The sequence below is a fragment of the Brienomyrus brachyistius genome, chromosome 6 (assembly GCF_023856365.1).
Source record: "Brienomyrus brachyistius isolate T26 chromosome 6, BBRACH_0.4, whole genome shotgun sequence".
NCBI classification, from domain to species: Eukaryota; Metazoa; Chordata; class Actinopteri; order Osteoglossiformes; family Mormyridae; genus Brienomyrus; species Brienomyrus brachyistius.
The window spans coordinates 20,253,728-20,272,039 of NC_064538.1; the positions used below are offsets into that span (position 1 = coordinate 20,253,728).

Genomic DNA, 18,312 nt, shown 5'->3' on the forward strand with positions numbered 1-18,312 from the left:
ATGATATACATCAGAAAATACTTCCCAAGTTGCATGTAACAAAAATTTCTTTGGATACACGAAACAACCGAGTTTGGGTGCAGTTCCCTGTTAAACCCCTTGTGACATTCTTCCAGTAAACAAGACTTTTGAAATTAAACATCAAGGACATCAAACTTGCGCGTTAAACTGAACAATTTAAGGAGCTTGGCTCTTTTTCGTACATCTATTTTAAGATTCAGAAAAGCTGACTGAAACAGTAAGCCAAGAATTTGACAGGCTCTCTACCATGCCTGCACTTCTGAAGGTGAGAATCCACATCACCAGCATCTGGTTTGAGGCCACTACAGTGTATCAGGGACCAGCCTGGTTAACCCCTCATAGGGACAACTCAACAGCAACCAACTCTGAAGACTTGGCTATCTTTTAGCGTAGCTTAACATTACAGCATCGTGGCCTCCAAGATGTCGTCTGTGTTGCCTGACTTCAGTTGATTAATCCATACTGAATGAGCAAATTTTGCTGAAAAAAACTAATACTGAACATGTACAAATTCCATCCATAATGTATAAAACAGCCACGAGTAATGCAAATACTTACAGCCCTTTAAAATAAGATATGTCACTCTATTTACAATGAAATCGTAATAATATTGCACTAACAACAACACCACTATTATGACCAAATAATCCTTCTGGAAAAGCGACAATACCAGTGAAGACATTTTTCTTTTTAAACATCAAAATTACAAAAAGGCAATATTGTGACTGTTCAAAATGCTTGATACGTTTCCCATTTATGAAGTTTATTTTTTAATTTAATATTCTCCTCAGTCTGCGACAATTCATATTGTTATATGGGGCTGTGTTGTTAAATCATTAACTCCGTTTTACTTGGGTTGTGTTTAAACCTTATCAAGTGCTTTAAGTGGTATCTTTCGGGAAAGATACTGAACTGTGGTGAGGCGCAAACAGTGGGCTTGCAAGACCTCCACTTCTGACATTTACGTTGCTTTTTCAACCACAGCAAGCAATGAACATTTTCAGGTAACAGACAAATATATTTAAACTATGAATAGGAGGTTAGGTCCGCTAAAATAAAAAAACCTTTTGTAAATGACAAGCAACATATGGCTGTTTAACTGTTGATGTACTACACTTTATGGATCATTTGCAGTTTTACTTGAAATATGTCCAGGTGGACCTGGAGGACATCATCAGGACTTTCTGGATCTGCTGAAAATCACTGGATGAGGAATTTTAGCAAGAAATCAGTGATACATTGTATGGCCAAATGTATGTGGAGACCAGTTTGTCCAGCTATTAACATGAAGTTGGTCTGCACTTTGTTGCAATTATAGCCTGTACTCTTCTGGGAAGGATTTCCTTTAGATGCTGGAACATCGCCGCTGGGATGTGCTGCCGTTCAGGTTGGGAATTGATGCTGGGTGATCAGGTCCCATTCTGTGGGCTTGGGTGGTCGACCATTTCACAACTGAACTTGCTCGTAGATGTTCTAACCTTCGCAATCAGTTCATTTTTACCAGGGCAGTTCTAACTGGCAGACTGACTTGTTTGGAACGATGGTGTCCTATGATGGTTGAATGTCATTAACCTCCCATTGGCTATGTGCTTAATTATACACCCGTGTCAGAAGTGGGTGTGGTTTAATCAGCTAATTCCTCTAATTCAGTGTTTCCCAACCCAGTCCTCAGGGAACCCCGGACAGTCCACATTTTTGCTCCTTCCCGGCTCCCAACCAATCAGGAACACTGGATACCTGGTACAGGTGCGCTGGGAGCTGAGAGGAAGCAAAAATGTGGACTGTCAGGGGTTCCCCGAGGACTGGGTTGGGAAACACTGCTCTAATTTATAGGAGTATCCAAATACTTTTGGCCATATAGTATATTTCTTAATCTTTTCCCATAAATATATATCTTTTTGGAATTTAGGCCTTGTCTGCTATAATTTAATCTTCATCATTGTACTTAAAAAATCAAGCTTTTCAAATAAGAGTAAAAGAACTGTTACGAACATAATTTCTAGGTACTGCCACTCACTGCTTCTTATTTGCACTTTAAAAGTTATCCGTTCATTATGCATACCCATCCGCATCCCACTTAGGGGAAAATCCGCCATCTCAAGCGGCCGAGGGAAACTGGCGTCAGGCCATGCTAAACATGCCGTTAGCATCCTCGCATTTGCCTGTGAAGTTGACCTTCCGGCTGCCGACGCCGTAGGAGGCGATATCCTCGTGCTCGGTGACGTCGTGCTCGGGGCTCTCGTGGGAGGAGTCCTTCATGACGCTGTAGTAGACGGGCACGTTGTACTTGGTCACCTTTTCCGCTCGCTGCCGCTTGCACTCGCAGAGTCGCCGGAAGGCGCTGCGGAACTTCTGTGACATTAGGTTGTAGATGATGGGGTTGATGGCACTGTTCATGTAGATGCTCATGCGGGAGAAGAGTAGGAACCAGGTGTTGAGGTAAGGAGGGTCCATAAGGGAGTTGACCACCACCAACGTGCGGTAAGGCATCCACAGCAGGGCGAACAGGACCACCACGACCGCCAGCATTTTGGTCACCTTAAATGCAGTGGGCAAAGCACGATAAAAACAACAACAAAGGCTTCGAAGCTGATATTACATGGTAGTAATATTAGATTCATCCATCCATCCATCCTTCCTTCCATCTTCCAAACCGCTTATCCTACTGGGTCGCAGGGGGTCCAGAGCCTATCCCGGAAGCAATGGCAGGGAACAACCCAAGATGGGGGGATCAGCCCATCGCAGGGCACACTCACACACCATTTACTCGCACATGCACACCTACAGGCAATTTAGCAACTCCAATTAGCCTCCAGTTACCCGGAGGAAACCCCACGACGACATGGGGAGAACATGCAAACCCCACACACATGTGACCCAGGCGGAGACTCGAACCCGGGTCCCAGAGGTGTGAGGCAACAGTGCTAACCACCATGTCGCTCCCATATTAAATTCAAGATTGCTTTACTTATCACATACATAGTTATATAAGTACAACATGTAGTGAAATGTACTATGCATAAATATAGAAAATATAAAAGACGTAGATGGTGTACAGTGTACATATGTTTAAGTTGTATTAATGACTTAAGGAGGTTTTATACAGAAAAGCATGTGAATTAGCTCTGAAGCAAAGAACAAGGTTTGAAAATCATTCATTAAACTGGATAAAAAAGATCCAGATTAAGCAAGTATTTTACAGAGCAAACTGTGATTCATGGGAGAGTTTTCAGCCAAATAATCGCCCTTTAAATAGGTACTTAGCAAATGGGGATTTTGCTTTTGGTTGCATATTGTACAGTTAGATTTAAATCTGGTTCACAATCAGTACGTATTCAGCTTCTGCTAGTCACCCACACACCCATTCTTCAACCAGTTATCCTGCATGGGATCATGTGACTTTTGATAATTATTTTTTGTGTCTGAACAGTGGGGCATGGCCGACCTGTAGAATTTTTATTTATTTTTTTTGGGGGGGGGGGGGGGGGGGAGTGGTCCCTCTTGATTCATTTTCACAATCTGGAGAGGGGTCCTGCTCACTCTGTGATTTTCCTCGATTGGGGGGGGGGGGGGGCGAGGATCATTGGTTGTAGAGAATCGATACTTGGAAAGCGGGTAGGTGCTCAGGCATCCCCAACCCCCCCGGCACCACCCATGCCTGTCAATGTAAGATGTCTATTACCTGTAATTTATCCGGCCGATATCTCTTTTGCATGCAATATTAAAACAAAACTAAGTTTCCAAAACGAGTAAAATAAAAACAATATTAAAGTACTGCTGTGTAAAACATCTGGCTGATAAATATATCACATAACATCACTGTAAGACCATGCCGTTTGACAGTGCTGGCCAGTATCATTCCTCGAAGCTATTAGTCATAAATAACCATGATAAAATCCAAACTCCCTTTCACGGCTATCTGACTTTTGCTCCAACATAGCCTGCATAGTAATCTGTATGTTCATTACATTATGCTCCACTAGATGAGAGTTTTGTGCCAACAGTTATAGAACCAATACATTCGATATGGGCCTGAGTGACAGCTCACCCAGCGAAGAGAACTAATCTTGTTTAACTGTCGTTTACCGGCCAGAATAATTATATTTTAATCAGCTCCAGTCTTATTTCATACTAAGACCAGGCTTTTCTTTTACATGTCATACAAAAAGGTGGCTTGTATATCTGGATTTTGTATTAGCCAAATTTAATTCATATATGAGTAAGGGTATATCCTAAGGGTAACCCAGCAGATCTTGTATATTGTTTTCATATAGATTTTTAGACAATGGGATTGATCTCCATTACACGCGGTTTCAGACTCTATTTGGCGGGGGGTGGGGGGGGGGGTGACTCCCCCCTATTTTTTGTCTCTTCTATAACCATTTAGCAATTTGTCCCTCATTTTCTTGTGCATTTTCTCTGCAAATGTCACTGCGGGGGATCCCGCACGGAGATCCCGCAGAGCCCCATCCCACACCCCCACCAAGTCCAGCAATTGCCCCCGATCTGCATTATTTACCAGATCAACCGGTACATCCACTGCTAAAGAAGATTTATTTTTCCCAAACCAATACATCTACAGCTAAATATTCAGCCGGACCTCAATGGAATTTCCCATGGGTGCTACAGAAGCTCATAAATTGATTCTTATATATTAGCTTGACATTTATAGGCTTTCTATTTCATGGAATACGGGACAAAACGGCCAATTAAAAATCTCTAAGTCTTTACTACTATTTAAAAGTTCGCGTTGTAATTAATTAGCAGAATTAAAATAATAAGAATAACTTGCAAGATAGTTAATTATATGCAAAGACTACGTAATACATTAGTATATACATTTAGTATATTCCATTATTGGAAACATTTATCCCGATATATAAGGATTTCTGTCCATTGTAAAGAAAAACATTACTTTCTGAAATATGACCAGTTTCAAAAATTATATTTAACATTTATTCTAGAAAAAACTTTTACGTTATCTCTTTATTAAGCTAGTAATTAAGATAATGATAAAAAACAAACTTAAAAATACCTGTTTCCTGGATGCGATGGCTCCCTTATTGGATTTGCATGACACTTTAACCGTGCTCGCTCGTCCCTGATGGACCGAATCGTTCCCGACTCGTTCTGCTGGGGTGGCCGGGATCGGGTTGGAGAACAAAATCCGGGCGATGAGACCGTACAGCACGGTGGCCACGATGAGAGGTATGACATAAAACAATGTGAAGTCCAAGAAGTAGATCGGCATGTAGAGGTTTCTGGAGACGCGGTAACCGCACCTTACCACCACCCCATCGGCGTACACGGTCTCGTTGGTGTCCACCAAAAAGAACCACATGATGCAGTAAAGCGAGGTGAAGATCCAGACGCACGCTATGATCTTCTTTGCCCGCGATACGGTGCAGATGAATTGCGCTTTAATTGAGTGGCAAATGGCGATGTACCGTTCAACTGTAAAAGCCGTGATAGAGCAAGAGGACACGTTGATGCCCAGGTATTGCAGGTATGTGATGCAGAGGCATCCGGCGTAACCGTAAACCCAGGAGGCGACAACTTCGGAGATGTTGGGGAGACCTGCAGCTAGAAGCACTATGAGATCTGCTATAGCCAGGCTTACGAGGTAGCAGTTCGTCGGGGTCATCATGTGCTTGGTGCGAAGTACTACCAGCACCACCATTATATTTCCAGCAATTCCCACTCCGCATATAATTAACGCTAAGAGGATTGTGGTAACCTGGACTTCCACGGGGTTTTGTGGTACCTTCATGAGCGCTTCGCTTTTCGTTAGATTGATATGGGTTTCTTTCCCGAGAAGCCTCGTTAGGTTCTCCATCGTGTGCGTCTTACTACTGCATGGATTTGCGGAAGGTTTAAAAGGTGGTCATTAGCGTCCGTACGAGTTGTCATAAATCCTGGAGATATAGAAAGGAGAAAATTAACTACTCATTTTAGGAAAAGTTAATACTGCATTTAGTACGGAGTGTTGTGCGATTTTTAAGTTGCGATTTTTTTTTTGTAATGAGACACATAGATCTATCACCACTCCTGACTGAAGTTTATCAATAGTTTAAAAATTAACCTATACATAGGAAGAGAGACACAAACCGGGATAAGATGATCTAACGCTCACCATGATTCCATGATTGATGTAAGTTCCTTGGGGTCCATGGTTGGGTCCAGCTGGTGGGGAAACTGTTGAGATTATGCTGATTATTTTGAACTGGGCTGAATGCCAAAGGGTGGAAACGGCACATAGCCACTAAACATTTCTGGTGGTGATGCAGGAGAGAGCCGTGCTCTTCATACCCAGCTTCAGACCAGTTGCTGCATATGATGGACTGTCTCACTCCCTCCTTCTGCCTCTCTCTCACACACACTTTCTCTTTCTCACCCTCCCTCTACCGCCCATCTCTTATCCCCCCCCCCCCCACCCTCTCCCCTTAGCCTGTTATGGGCAGTTTTTCCTGGATAGAAGGTTGATGAATATCTGACCTTGCAAGACCTGCAGGCGCACTTTAATGTTCCTTTTCTCGGCAGCATAAGAGTCCCACCCACCTACCAGACCCTCACATAAATAATAAAAAGCACAGTAATCACTTATTAATTTTTAAAAACTGATCAGCTGCCTAATTCGTTTACCACGTTACCCCTTCCTTGAACTACTGGTAGGATGATGTCACCGCTTTCTCTGACAGTAGCTGTTTATTGACGTGGTGCAGACTTGCATATGATATCACACACGTACTTTTAGTCCATGGGCTCCGTCGCGAAGCACTTCTGCCCTCTTTTGCTGGATGTTTCTCTGCACCACCTTGATGATGCCTTGGATCTTGAGAAGCAGCGGGGAAAGAAGGGAAGGAAGTGGTGATGTCACAAAGGACAAGGCCTTTGATGGTTTTGTGTTCGTGACCCACGATGGAGAGCAGAGAGAATGAGCTGTGTTTGAATCCCTCACGTAGGCAGGTAATAAAATTGCATGCAAGATAGTCTCTCCTACACAACCAGAAAAAGAGACAAGAACACGTGTTGCTTTCAGTACCTCTCCTGTCCTTTCATATATGCACCACACTATATATATATATATATATATATATATATATATATATATATATATATATCCGGTAGAGTTGAATACCCTGGAATCTTACAGTATGTACCAGACTGTATTGCACTCTTGTAGATGTATATCTTGCTTGTACAGTATATCTTTGGCATGTAGTGCTCTTTCATTCTTTTTGAAACTAGCAAATATTTCTTTTCCACTAGGGCACAAAGCAAAACCTCATCCCAGGAACTTAATTTAGTAGTTCATCTAACAGCTGAACTCAGTTCTCCGCTAACAGCATTGTCTGTTCTCATTGTTTGATCTTAATCTAAAACCAAGTGAAGTTTCCCGAACCTCCAGGGATGTGGGATTGAAACCCACCTCCGCTGCATGTGAAGTTTGCGTGTCCTTTCCATGTCACATCATGTTCTCCCGCACCTCCCCACAGGGCACACCACCTCCGGGGCGAGAACCTGAGTGCAGCCATGTGGCGGGCAACACCTCTGCACCACACTAGTCCAGACAGAACAATTTTTTCCAGTGGCTGGAGTGTCAGTCCTGCCACCAACCCCCAAATTTTCCCTGTAAGTTGAAGGACCTGCTTGCAGGGCTGGATGTAGATCAACCTCATACCCAGGATGTACAGTTGCAGTTGCAGCTTAAGGGCCACACTCAAGGACCCAGTGGAGTAGAAACACTCCAGGCATTTATGGGATTCAAACCAATAACTTTCCAATTGCTGGCACAGATCCTTAGCCTCAGAGCCACTACACCAGCCTTTTAAATTGCTTTATAGGTCTATGATACAAAATAAAAAATAATCGTTGTGCATTGATAACAAATACAGCAGCTAAACTCAAGGGTCTGATTCCGAGTATGAAGAAACTGCAAATTCGGATAGAAAAGATGGAACCTGCAAGGCAGCCCTGTAGTGCTGAACTGGAGGCTCATCTGCTCATCATTTTATAGCATTTTTCTGGGAACCTTTTTATCTGAGCTGTGTGTATATTTGATCACTTGTTAATAATAGATGCTGATATTTGTAAAAAGAAATAAAAGCAATGGTGGAGTCAATTTTCTGTTTTATTGTTGTTGTGACTTTTTTACAGTTAAGTGCAGCTTATGTCCCTTCTGATATTTTTTCTTATCAGAGATAAATTACGTTAAATGAACCAAATCTGAGTTCATATACTGTTCCTGTATCGCTTCTTACTTATGTAGCTATTTGTTGTCATATGGAAGATTATAGGATGACATGTGTGGTGCAGAGGATTACAGAATACACAGCTAGACACGTGGATGCACACACACACACACACACACACACACAGACAGATATACACACACACACAGACACACACACAGACACACACACATACACACACACACACAGACATACATACACACACAGACATACATACACACACACACACACACATACACACAGACATACATACACACACACTTGCACACAGACACACACAGACACACACACACCGCTGGCTAAACTAATGGAAATGTATCATTTGCAAGATATTTCTGTCACAGATATGACTCTGCTCACTGTTTTAAGCATTAAGCTGGACCTGAATAGGGTAGTGAAAGTGGAGCACAGTGACTGCAGCATTTCATTTGTAAGCTAAATGCAAACTGTAAGGCCCCAAAATTCTCTCTGATTTAAAAGGCAGCCCCACAAGCCTCACAGGAAGAAAAAACACAGAAGACTGAGTAACTGTCTTCAGAGAAAATGACTGACCTGAATTTTTCTGATATTGCCAGAATATTCTCTGAAATGGAAACACTCAGCTGTAAATGCGTAAATTCCCAGAAAGGCTATGACAGAGAGAGAATGCTTGATGTGTTTTTATGTTTTATTTTATTTTATTTTATGGGCCTCTGAAGGCTTTATGTAAAACATGCTACTTGCAAAAATCTTAAGCAGTTAGGGTAGTAGGTGTATAAGTGTATATTTGGTAAATAAGAAAAACACAATTAAATATTAGAGCATATGAAAATTCCTTGTTTCATGCAAAAAGTAACTGACAGCCGCCTCAGTTCCCAAACCTCTTCTTAGGGGAACTTCAGTAGTTCCATGCATCCACTACATTTCACAACCAGCTCAATTAATTGATTAAGTTAATTAGTTAAAAATTCAATGAGTTATTGATTAGCCAAATAAGGTGGGGTAGGGGTCGAGTTAAAAAAATACACGCGTGCATTGGACGGTTGCTACAAATACTGAGGTGATTTTATGTTTCGAAATGACTAAACTGTTCTATTGGCAGAGATCATTTATACATCATTTACTTTGACTGTACAAAGAAAATGATGCATAGTACTGTACATCGGGTATAATGAACATCAGATCCTTAAAATATAATAATACACAGTAATACATGATTCAAATATATTAATACTTTGTACATCGGGACTGTCACGCCCAGCTCGTACGATCCTCGTGTGTGCCACGCCCCCCTGAATATCCACGTGTGCTTCCCTGATCGTACCCAGCTGTGTCTAGTTATTTTGCTCCGTCTTGTGTATTTCAGTCCGCGTCTTGCCCTGGTTCCTTGTCTGTCATTGATGTTAGTCTGCGTATGATGTTTCCTGCTCCCCGGCTACCCGACTTTGCCTGCTTCCCTGCTTGTTCGCCTTCCCCGTCTTCGACAGATCGTGACAGGGACTAAAAATGTATACATTTTTCCAAGTATTATTATAATCATGAACTTACTACTCATGGTTTCCTGACTTCTGACGGATCAATTGACGAGTTCATGCAGAGAAAATTGAAACCCTCATATTACTTCTAACCAGAGAGGGACATTGAGTGAAGGGTAACTGCACTGAAATGCCGCACAGAGCAGCAGATAATTTCAGACTTAACACATCACACAACTATATATGTGAATAATTATGACCCCATCATGTGTGATATATACCCGATTTTGCATTGATCAGTATATATAGAACTCTTGCATACTCTTGCGTAGATGTTAAACCACCAATAGCTTAAACCGTAGTCATTTATGTTCTCAAACGGAATGTACATTCACAATATCTTAAAACTGAGTAAAAAGCCTGTTGCATTATTAGTTAAACACAATTTTCCTTGTGAGACCAGTCGATTACTGACTAACTCTAATGGCTGTGTTAACTCTTGAAATGGCCCATTTAATAATCGAACAGGACATTCACCACTCCATTTCGGAAGCCAAAATGGCAAATTAATATAAGGTCCCTTAAATTTCAGCTTAATTATGTGAATATTTGCCTTCTTGCCGCAGAGCTGCCAGGGCTGAACTGAAGGGTCTTACTGAAAGGTTCCGCTTCCCTGAAGTCAAGCTGCTCAGCAGTCTAGAGCAGAGTGAAGTGGGGCGGTGTTCCGTTGGTCCCTAACAAGCATTTCAGTTAAAGGAAGGATTTAAATTCAATACATTTCGGCTCCTCTTTAGCAGCCATCCGTTACAATGTATTTTTGATTGGACTGTTCACTGCACACAGTGCTAAAGAAAGAGTATTCAGTCAAATACCTGTGTTATACCTGTGATTGTAGGTTAAACAGATTATGATTATTTTTTAGATTTTATTATTGAGATGCACACTGTTACAAAATAAGCCAGGAAAACTAGCTGTGTCTCAGTCAGCTGCTGACTTGAACAGGTTAAATACAATGATATGTAAATAGAACATTAATAAAATGACCCTAATCTGAATTTAGAGGATTAAAAAAGGAAAACAAAAATAGGAGGAACCTTTGATTAGTATGTAATAATCATCTTAGGCTTCATTAGCACACAATATGCCTCTCTGTGTCTATTAAATTCAGGGTGAATACATATGTGCATGTACACTCTGAGCCCATTCACTGGACATACTCATAGATAAAAATGATAATCAGGGCCCGTGACCCCACATTGTTTATTCATGCCCCAGTAAAATGGTCATTAACATCATAAACAGTGTTATTCTTCGCATTATGATTTATTTGAGTGAATGGGAAGTGAACATCTTCCATATACTTAGCGGCCCCCAGTGGTACAAAAAAGGTATGACAACACGCACCATGCCGTTTCTGAACTGAGGCTTGTATCTTCAGAATATTGTTTCTTCAATGGAATAATCTGGTAAATTCATATGCAATCAATGTTAATTAACATTTTAGCCCCCTTATCCTTGTCAGGATTGTAGAGAGAATGGATCTCAAGCAGCAAAGATTAAAAAGGAGAAGCACAATCTGAAAAGGAGGCTAGATATATAAATTTTATAACTAATTATGATTCATTAGTCAATGGTTTGGTTTGAGCATCATCAACAGCACCATCAGAAGATAATTTTAAAGGATACTTTTAAATTTTTACACCCACTGGTTTACTTCGATGTAAAGCAGAGATTTTTAATATTTTTAAAACAATTAAGATGGAGTCGAATTTGCTAATTATATTGCTTTTCTGAAAAAAGAAATCGTGGCCCTTTAGTCACTCAGACCCTTTAGCAAATGAACGTGTGGCTCTGTGAGTTAGGCCTCTACGTCTGTGATAAGAATGTTGCTGCTTCAAATCCTGCGGCCACTAAAAGTGATTTTATTGTTCGGCCCTTAATCCTAAATGCCCCAGGAACAGGCTGACTCCCCCTGTTGTGTGTTGCTTTGGATAAGACCATCTGCTTAAAACATATAAATATATTCTGCTGCGTATTTGACTGAAGGTGCAAGGCGCCGACTAGAAGCTGTCTCCTCCATGAAGATCACAACCAGACGTGCGCAATGCTGAAGCTTCGCTCGTGTTCCTTTCATAGCCCAGTAATTAAAAGCAGTTGTTCATTCCAGGTTCCTTGCTAAGTGTTGTAGTATTTTCATTTCAGTTGTGCCTCCCATGCTATTTTTGATGCTTGTTGCTGCCCAGCTAACACTCCCGGTAAAGGATTCGGCGCGACTGTTATCTCTCTAGGTCTTTTATATTCATGCAATTAAGGCTGTTCTAAGTAAACAACATGGATGTACCCTAGAAAAACAAACACAGTTGTTGTAAGAGACAGTGCAGCCTGTGTCTTTCGGTTCATTCGTGACCCTCATGTGTATGAACTAGACAAGAAATGCCTTTCACCACTAAAGATAAAAGTGGAGGGAAGTTCATTGTTATCGTTAATGGAAATGACCTTGAGCAGACCGACCTTTATCTAACTGCATTCGTAGGGTTTATGGTGAAATCGTTGGTCCTACTACAGGGCAGGTCGGTGGATTAAAGGTGCTTCTCTCTTCTCAACTCGCTTTCCTATCTTTTAAGGATTATGGCTCTGCAATTTCCGAATACTTCTCCCCACTGTGTTTGCCTCCGACTATTAGAATATGGTTTCATAAACTAGTGAAAAATGGGAAGGACCTCTCAGTTTTTTTGACCTTGATGACCTCCAACTACCTTCCTTTACCTAAACTCCACAGACACTGGGTCTAATATATATCTGCAGGTATTACATACTTAATTGTGTTTTAAAGCTCATTCTTCTAAATGTTTTTCTCCATAGCCACTTGGGAACTGTGCACTGAGTTGTAAGTCTCTCATTTTTACCCATCCATTCATTTTCTTCACCTGCTTGGTCTCATCTGGACTAAACTGACTGGCATGCTGCGAGCAGGCCACCATGAAGCTAATGTGAATTAACAAATGAGGAATGAAGAACATTTAAACGGAAAGAAGAGAGTCGATTTCCACCTGCCACTATCTGTGATAATCCAGCAGGGGTCACCAGCAGTACAAAGTAAAATGGTGCTTATTATATGGCAATCCTGACTAAAAAGGACTCAGGCTAATTTTTGGAATTCTTTCTTGCTGTAATAGGCTTATCTCAGTCGTGCTTAATAACCGCACTGGGAAGCTAAAAATTTCTAGTTTAATTACTGAAATTTCTGAAACAGCGCTTTTCAGTAGTGCTATGTTTCATTCTATATTTCCCAGCAATTCAACAACAATAAAGTCTTCTCCTCTTATTCAGTGGCAGTTCATATCATAAAATATCATTCATTTCAGCTGAATCTCCTGCCTCACGCTGCCTCCGATCCTGTGCTGCCCAGGCCAAAAGTACAGTAAAAGTACAGTGATTCTGTCACTGTGGTTCTGGGTAAGCAGTCAACGGAAAGGAGGGACGATGGCCACTGCAGCCACCACTCGCATGCGTCTCAATGGAAAAGACGCCGCCGTTCCCCTGCTTAGCTCGTACTCGTTGATGCAGGTACGCCAGTCGTATCGCCTCCTGACTCCTGAAGAAGGAAGCAGAGATGGCCTGGCGCCAGCGTGTGGCAAACACCTCTAGAAACACCATGCTGTAGGCCAACAAGTAGAGCAGTCCCAGGAGGGCGGCAACTCCGGGGTCTGGTTCCGAAAGGTCCGAGGTGCAGTGCTCTGACCCAGTTCTGATGGACCAGGGATATACCCTCTGGAAGTCTACCAAAACCCCAGTCCCACAGCTTGGGTCAAAGATACAGAGGGATGGGCTGTAGGACTCAACCTGACATGAGAGACAAGATGCCTGTTACCACAACTAATACTCTTGTTTTCTATTACTATAGTCTTTGTAGTGTTTTACACTTTGTAGTGTTGTAGTACTTTGTAGTACATTTTATAGTTGCATTTTTCCACACCATTCAAGACACTTTATAGCAAAAAAACACAAAAGTCGAAAATATATAGGTAATACTTCACTTAACGATGCACAAATAATATTGTATTATACTATTAGTTGTGTATTAATTAACCACAAACTAAGTCTTAGCTATATACTGATCTCATGTTAATTCATCATTAATGAATCATCCCAAGCAGTTACTATATTTGTTGTTCTATAAACCTTTGTAAATCACTGAAGGAACTACTGAAGGAAGTAATGAATAACACAAGTGAAATACTCTCATGAATAGTGACACATCGTTTCTCATGTAACTATATTTGTTCATGATTTGTTCAGCAGCAACTGAGTTATTCATAAGTATTTGTGCCTCATCAAGTAAAGTGCTACTAATACAGCATATATTTTTAGTAATATAATTAAAAAGGAACACATATTAAATAAATGAAAATATAAAGTTGCCTTTTTGCATTAATGCTTCCATAAACTCTGTACAGCTGGGATATATTTTGCGTTAAGTCTGAATTAACTTAAGCAGGTTGTTCAGCTGAGAGGTGACTGTATATATAGATTCTCGATCATCAGATAATTGCCTAAAGAATATTATTATATTACTGAATATTATTAAATTACACTATAAATTTAGTGTTTGCTGGGTTCTTGAGGTTTTTAGTTTTGCTTGGAACATAATATGAACATTCAGCTTTATTAAGAGCATGTTGGATCCTTACCTTGTACGTCAAGCTGATGTTGATGGAAATTGGTGGAATATCCAGCAGCCTGGGTTTACTGGCACTGACTAAATGGTACACTACGTGATCCAAGATAATAACCAACAGGGTCACTGTGAAATACCAAGACATGACCAATATGCGAGGAGCACATTGTAAAAGTTCTTGTCGAGAAATTCTGCAGATTGCCAAATGAAAACTGCTTTTCTTATGGGCAGTAATGCATGGGTTGTCAAATTTCACGTCTGTCAAATATGATTTTAAGTAAAGGGCAGATTCAACAAAGAGATAGATAATGAAGAGGGCAGCTAAAAATCTGCTTGCCACTAATTTCATGGTCTTTATGGTGTATTTAGCATGAGAAAAGTCTCTTTCAATATTTTGGCTGACACTTATAAACCTCTGGTTGATGTTAGAGAGGTTTATGTAAGTAAAGTGATCAAAATCTCTCAAGCTGCGCACAAACTGCAGCTCTGTCTCTTTTACTTTCATAGCTGCGGTAACCAGCTCTCCCTTTGCCCAGTTAATTATCTCTGAGGAATTTATCAGGCTCTGGGCCAGGCTGCCCCCGCTGCACTTCAAGGTGTGCGACACGACGGCCACGTTTGCGCCGATGTTGGGGAGGACGTTGAGCATCAGCAGGGTGACTGCGGCTGACAGAATAAAGCGACGACCCTCTTTGGTGCCCAGAGTGGGCAGGGCCATGGTGAACACGCAGCGGATAGGGTGGCAGAGGAAGAGCGAGATGAAGGCCGCCACACCGCAGATGGCCGCCGTCACCCCAGAAACGCACTTTCCGTAACTCAGGTTGCTCGCCATCCAGCTAAAGAGGATGACGGCAGTCAGGAACGCCACAGCCAAACACAGGAACATCAGGGTCACAACCTCTTTGATGCCATCTGGCCGGGCTTTTGAATAGATGCTCCAGAGCCACCCAAGGGTCACATTGGCTCTGCGCCAAAGACCCGACCTGGAAAAGCAACACGATGGGTCAATGACACTAATGTAAGTCGTCGACAGTCCTTCCTGCTTAAAACACACAGATGTGGAAATTTCCGGTCCAGAAAGTAAAAATCCAGACCCAGATTTTGTTTCAGCCAGATCCTCAAACTTGAAAATGTAGCAGCTATAATTTGATATATATAATTTATATAAGCGAAGGATCACGGCAAGAAAACAGTATGGATAATTATGTGTAAAAATGTGAAGTTTGATTTAACTAAAAAAGTTTTTATATGCAAGAAAATACGTATGTATTAAATGTTATCAGTTATGTAGTTTAATGTAGTTTTTCCATTGTTGTCCTGGAGAACTTAACTATATATATCACTAAATAATACACATATGAGGGTTGTGTATAAATGTGTAACCAGCTAGATACAGTACTGATTTAGTCACCTGAATAATCTTGTTGACTTTCAGAAGGTTACTACTAACACTTAACAAAACATCCAACACCAACTGGACTGTGAATCGTCCGGAACCAGAATAGCTACCAACATCTTATTAGGGTAAACTGGATAAATGATTGCATAAATTGATGTATTTTGAACAGAATTGAAATGACACACACCTGAATTTCCAGCAGGCCGGCTCCTTAATCGACGACATCGCCCTTAATTGGCTCCAACAACTGTTGTGGAAAGGATCTGTCTCTGACTGTCGAAAAAGGGAACTGCTGTCTGTCACCGCTGACAGTCACTGCCACAGCGCTGTGGCTCACGCGCTGTGGCTCATGTTGTGGGTATCCACGTGGGGAAGAAGGTAACACAGCCTGTAATGCGCCTCGTGCACTAGCACGCAAAGCGTCATCTGCTATGTCAGGCTTTAAAGGCCCGTTTCACAAAATCGCTCCATGCAAGGTCACCATTAGGGCTATTTAAAAGGGGCTTTACTCCACCCAAACAAATGTACACTAATTATTTTAATACTGAGTTCATTAAAATGAGTCCCCCCCCCCCCCAGTAACAGATTACCCCCCCCTTTTTTCCAAGTCCTATGTGTTATTTTTTTTTCTTCTAACGAAAATATCAGATATTCAATATACTGGACACATAAGGCATTGTTGTAAAAATAAAATAAGTCACTGTTACAGCTGAATTATTGCGTAATATAATGGGCCCCAGAGTCGTCTTCTGCTCATGGATGATTGAAACCTCTGGCTCCTCGCAGCTTGAGGTCGCTTCCCTTGCACCATGTTGCGAAATGAACATTTTATTTAGCCTCCCGGTGACCACGCTGCCTCAACCGCCGTTCCCACGAAAGCCTCCATCTCTCTCTCTCTGTGGTTTGGCTTCTTTTCAATTCCTGGAATAGTGCTGGGGAATTTTCAATTCAATTCCACCCTGGGCGTCATCCGGACATATGGGAAGGCAGACAGCATGGATGGTCAGAACATGCATCGGCACATAAATGGACAAGCACAGTAGATAAAAATGACATGTACAGCAGCACTTGGAACACACAGCCTGCACTGTCAGCCAGCATCCATCAAGCAGTGGGGGTTAAGGACCCTACCCACCAGTGGTGATATGTTTACTCTTTTGGCCATGAAATTTGAGCCCCTTGATAATGGCCATATACTTCACATATGACATGATGCTGCTCTTAAAGATAACATCAGAGGGTTAAGACCTGCTGCTGATTCACCACAAAATGTCCAATAATAAGAAAAAAAACAGCAATGTGTCAACGTGTCATAGGCGGGACGTTGGGTTTGGGGCTCACTGGTTACATGTCGCATGTTAATGGCTTAAGTTCTTAGCCAGTTCCGTTCAGTGAACTTGGCATGGGCCTCCATATATGATTAACCAAAAAGGAACATGCAGGTAGACTTGAAGTTCCCTTGTTGTCGTGATAATGACTTTGCAAAAATTGTGGAAGAACAGCTAAGGACACAGTGGTGGCCGGCCGATAGAGGGCGCTAGGTTGACACCCCCCCCCCCTGGCTTAAAAGGGTTTCCGATTTTTCTTGGTAAAATGGATATTCATAATACTCTGTAATATATATATAAAAAAATCATTAGGTTTGGGGAAAAATCAGCTTCACGTTTGTCCCCCTCACACTCAACCTTATTCAAATATCTCTTCTTGGGTGCTGGAGGAGCATAGCTAATTATTTATACAAGAAATGGTATTTGGTATGCTGCGTACAGTGACGTGAAATAACTTTATAAAAGCAAAACAAGTAAAAACGATATAAAGAGAGAATGGATATTAATGGCTGTGACTCATACACACTGAAACGAAATGATTTTGAGCCGTCTGCTGTCTATGGGTGGCTGTAATAATTATATGGTTTTTCAAAAGTCGTGGGCAACACTGAAGCAAAAGTTATTATAAAGGTAATTTGATGATCGTTTTTTTTATTTTTTTATATCCCTGGATATAACTTTATTCTTGCTGTCCTCTCTTGAGGTCCGTGGTGCTGAAAGGATAACAATGGCCTTTAGGATATGTTTCCAAGTGGGATTTTTAAAGATTCGGATTTTTTGCGAGTCCTGTAATGATCATTTTTATTATTCATTAATCTGTTGATTTATAATGCTAATTTAATGTAATGCTGAGTATTTCTCAGTGTTGGCATCCTGCAGTCTGTGATAAATTGTATTAGGGTGGTTACTGAAACTGACTATTGATTGAAAATGGCACAAACAGCCCCATCTAGAATATTTCTCACCAATTGACACTGCTTTCACTGCATTCCCACCCCCTGCACACACTGTATAAATATTAATCTTCAACACCCCGCTTTGAGGACACATTCATCTACCTTACATACCCGCTTGTCCTATACAAGGTGCAAGGCGGGGAATAACCCAGGATGGGGCACCAGCCAATCACACACCATTCACACACCATTTTTAATCTATGTAACAAAATCACACTCCAAGA

The 18,312-nt window shown here is 41.4% G+C and overlaps 2 protein-coding genes across 2 annotated transcripts; both read right to left on the reverse strand.

The window, feature by feature from the left end:
- Window positions 1–1,847: 1,847 nt before the first annotated feature.
- LOC125744858 (thyrotropin-releasing hormone receptor-like) lies at window positions 1,848–5,923 on the reverse strand. The gene is made up of 2 exons (XM_049017142.1): window positions 5,057–5,923; window positions 1,848–2,559 (listed from the first exon to the last, which is right to left on the reverse strand). The coding sequence occupies exons 1-2, from the start codon at window positions 5,855–5,857 to the stop codon at window positions 2,143–2,145; spliced, it is 1,218 nt and encodes a 405-aa protein (XP_048873099.1). The 5' UTR covers window positions 5,858–5,923; the 3' UTR covers window positions 1,848–2,142.
- Window positions 5,924–10,737: 4,814 nt separating this feature from the next.
- Window positions 10,738–16,347, reverse strand: LOC125745520 (osteoclast stimulatory transmembrane protein). Its single transcript, XM_049018470.1, has 3 exons — window positions 15,992–16,347; window positions 14,419–15,388; window positions 10,738–13,570 (listed from the first exon to the last, which is right to left on the reverse strand). Exons 1-3 carry the CDS (start codon window positions 16,027–16,029, stop codon window positions 13,169–13,171), a joined length of 1,410 nt encoding a protein of 469 aa, XP_048874427.1. The 5' UTR covers window positions 16,030–16,347; the 3' UTR covers window positions 10,738–13,168.
- Between the last annotated feature and the right edge of the window lie 1,965 nt (window positions 16,348–18,312).

Bases quoted from the DNA above. Each gene is read 5' to 3' on its own strand.
- LOC125744858 (XM_049017142.1), bottom strand. From the start codon at position 5,857: ATGGAGAACCTAACGAGGCTTCTCGGGAAAGAAACCCATATCAATCTA. The intron at 2,560-5,056 runs GTATTTTTAAGT...ACTGCATTTAAG, and splicing joins CCATCGCATCCAGGAAACAG to GTGACCAAAATGCTGGCGGT.
- LOC125745520 (XM_049018470.1), bottom strand. From the start codon at position 16,029: ATGTCGTCGATTAAGGAGCCGGCCTGCTGGAAATTCAG. The intron at 15,389-15,991 runs GTGTGTGTCATT...TTGCTTTTCCAG, and splicing joins CCGGCCTGCTGGAAATTCAG to GTCGGGTCTTTGGCGCAGAG. The intron at 13,571-14,418 runs GTAAGGATCCAA...CTCTCATGTCAG, and splicing joins ACATCAGCTTGACGTACAAG to GTTGAGTCCTACAGCCCATC.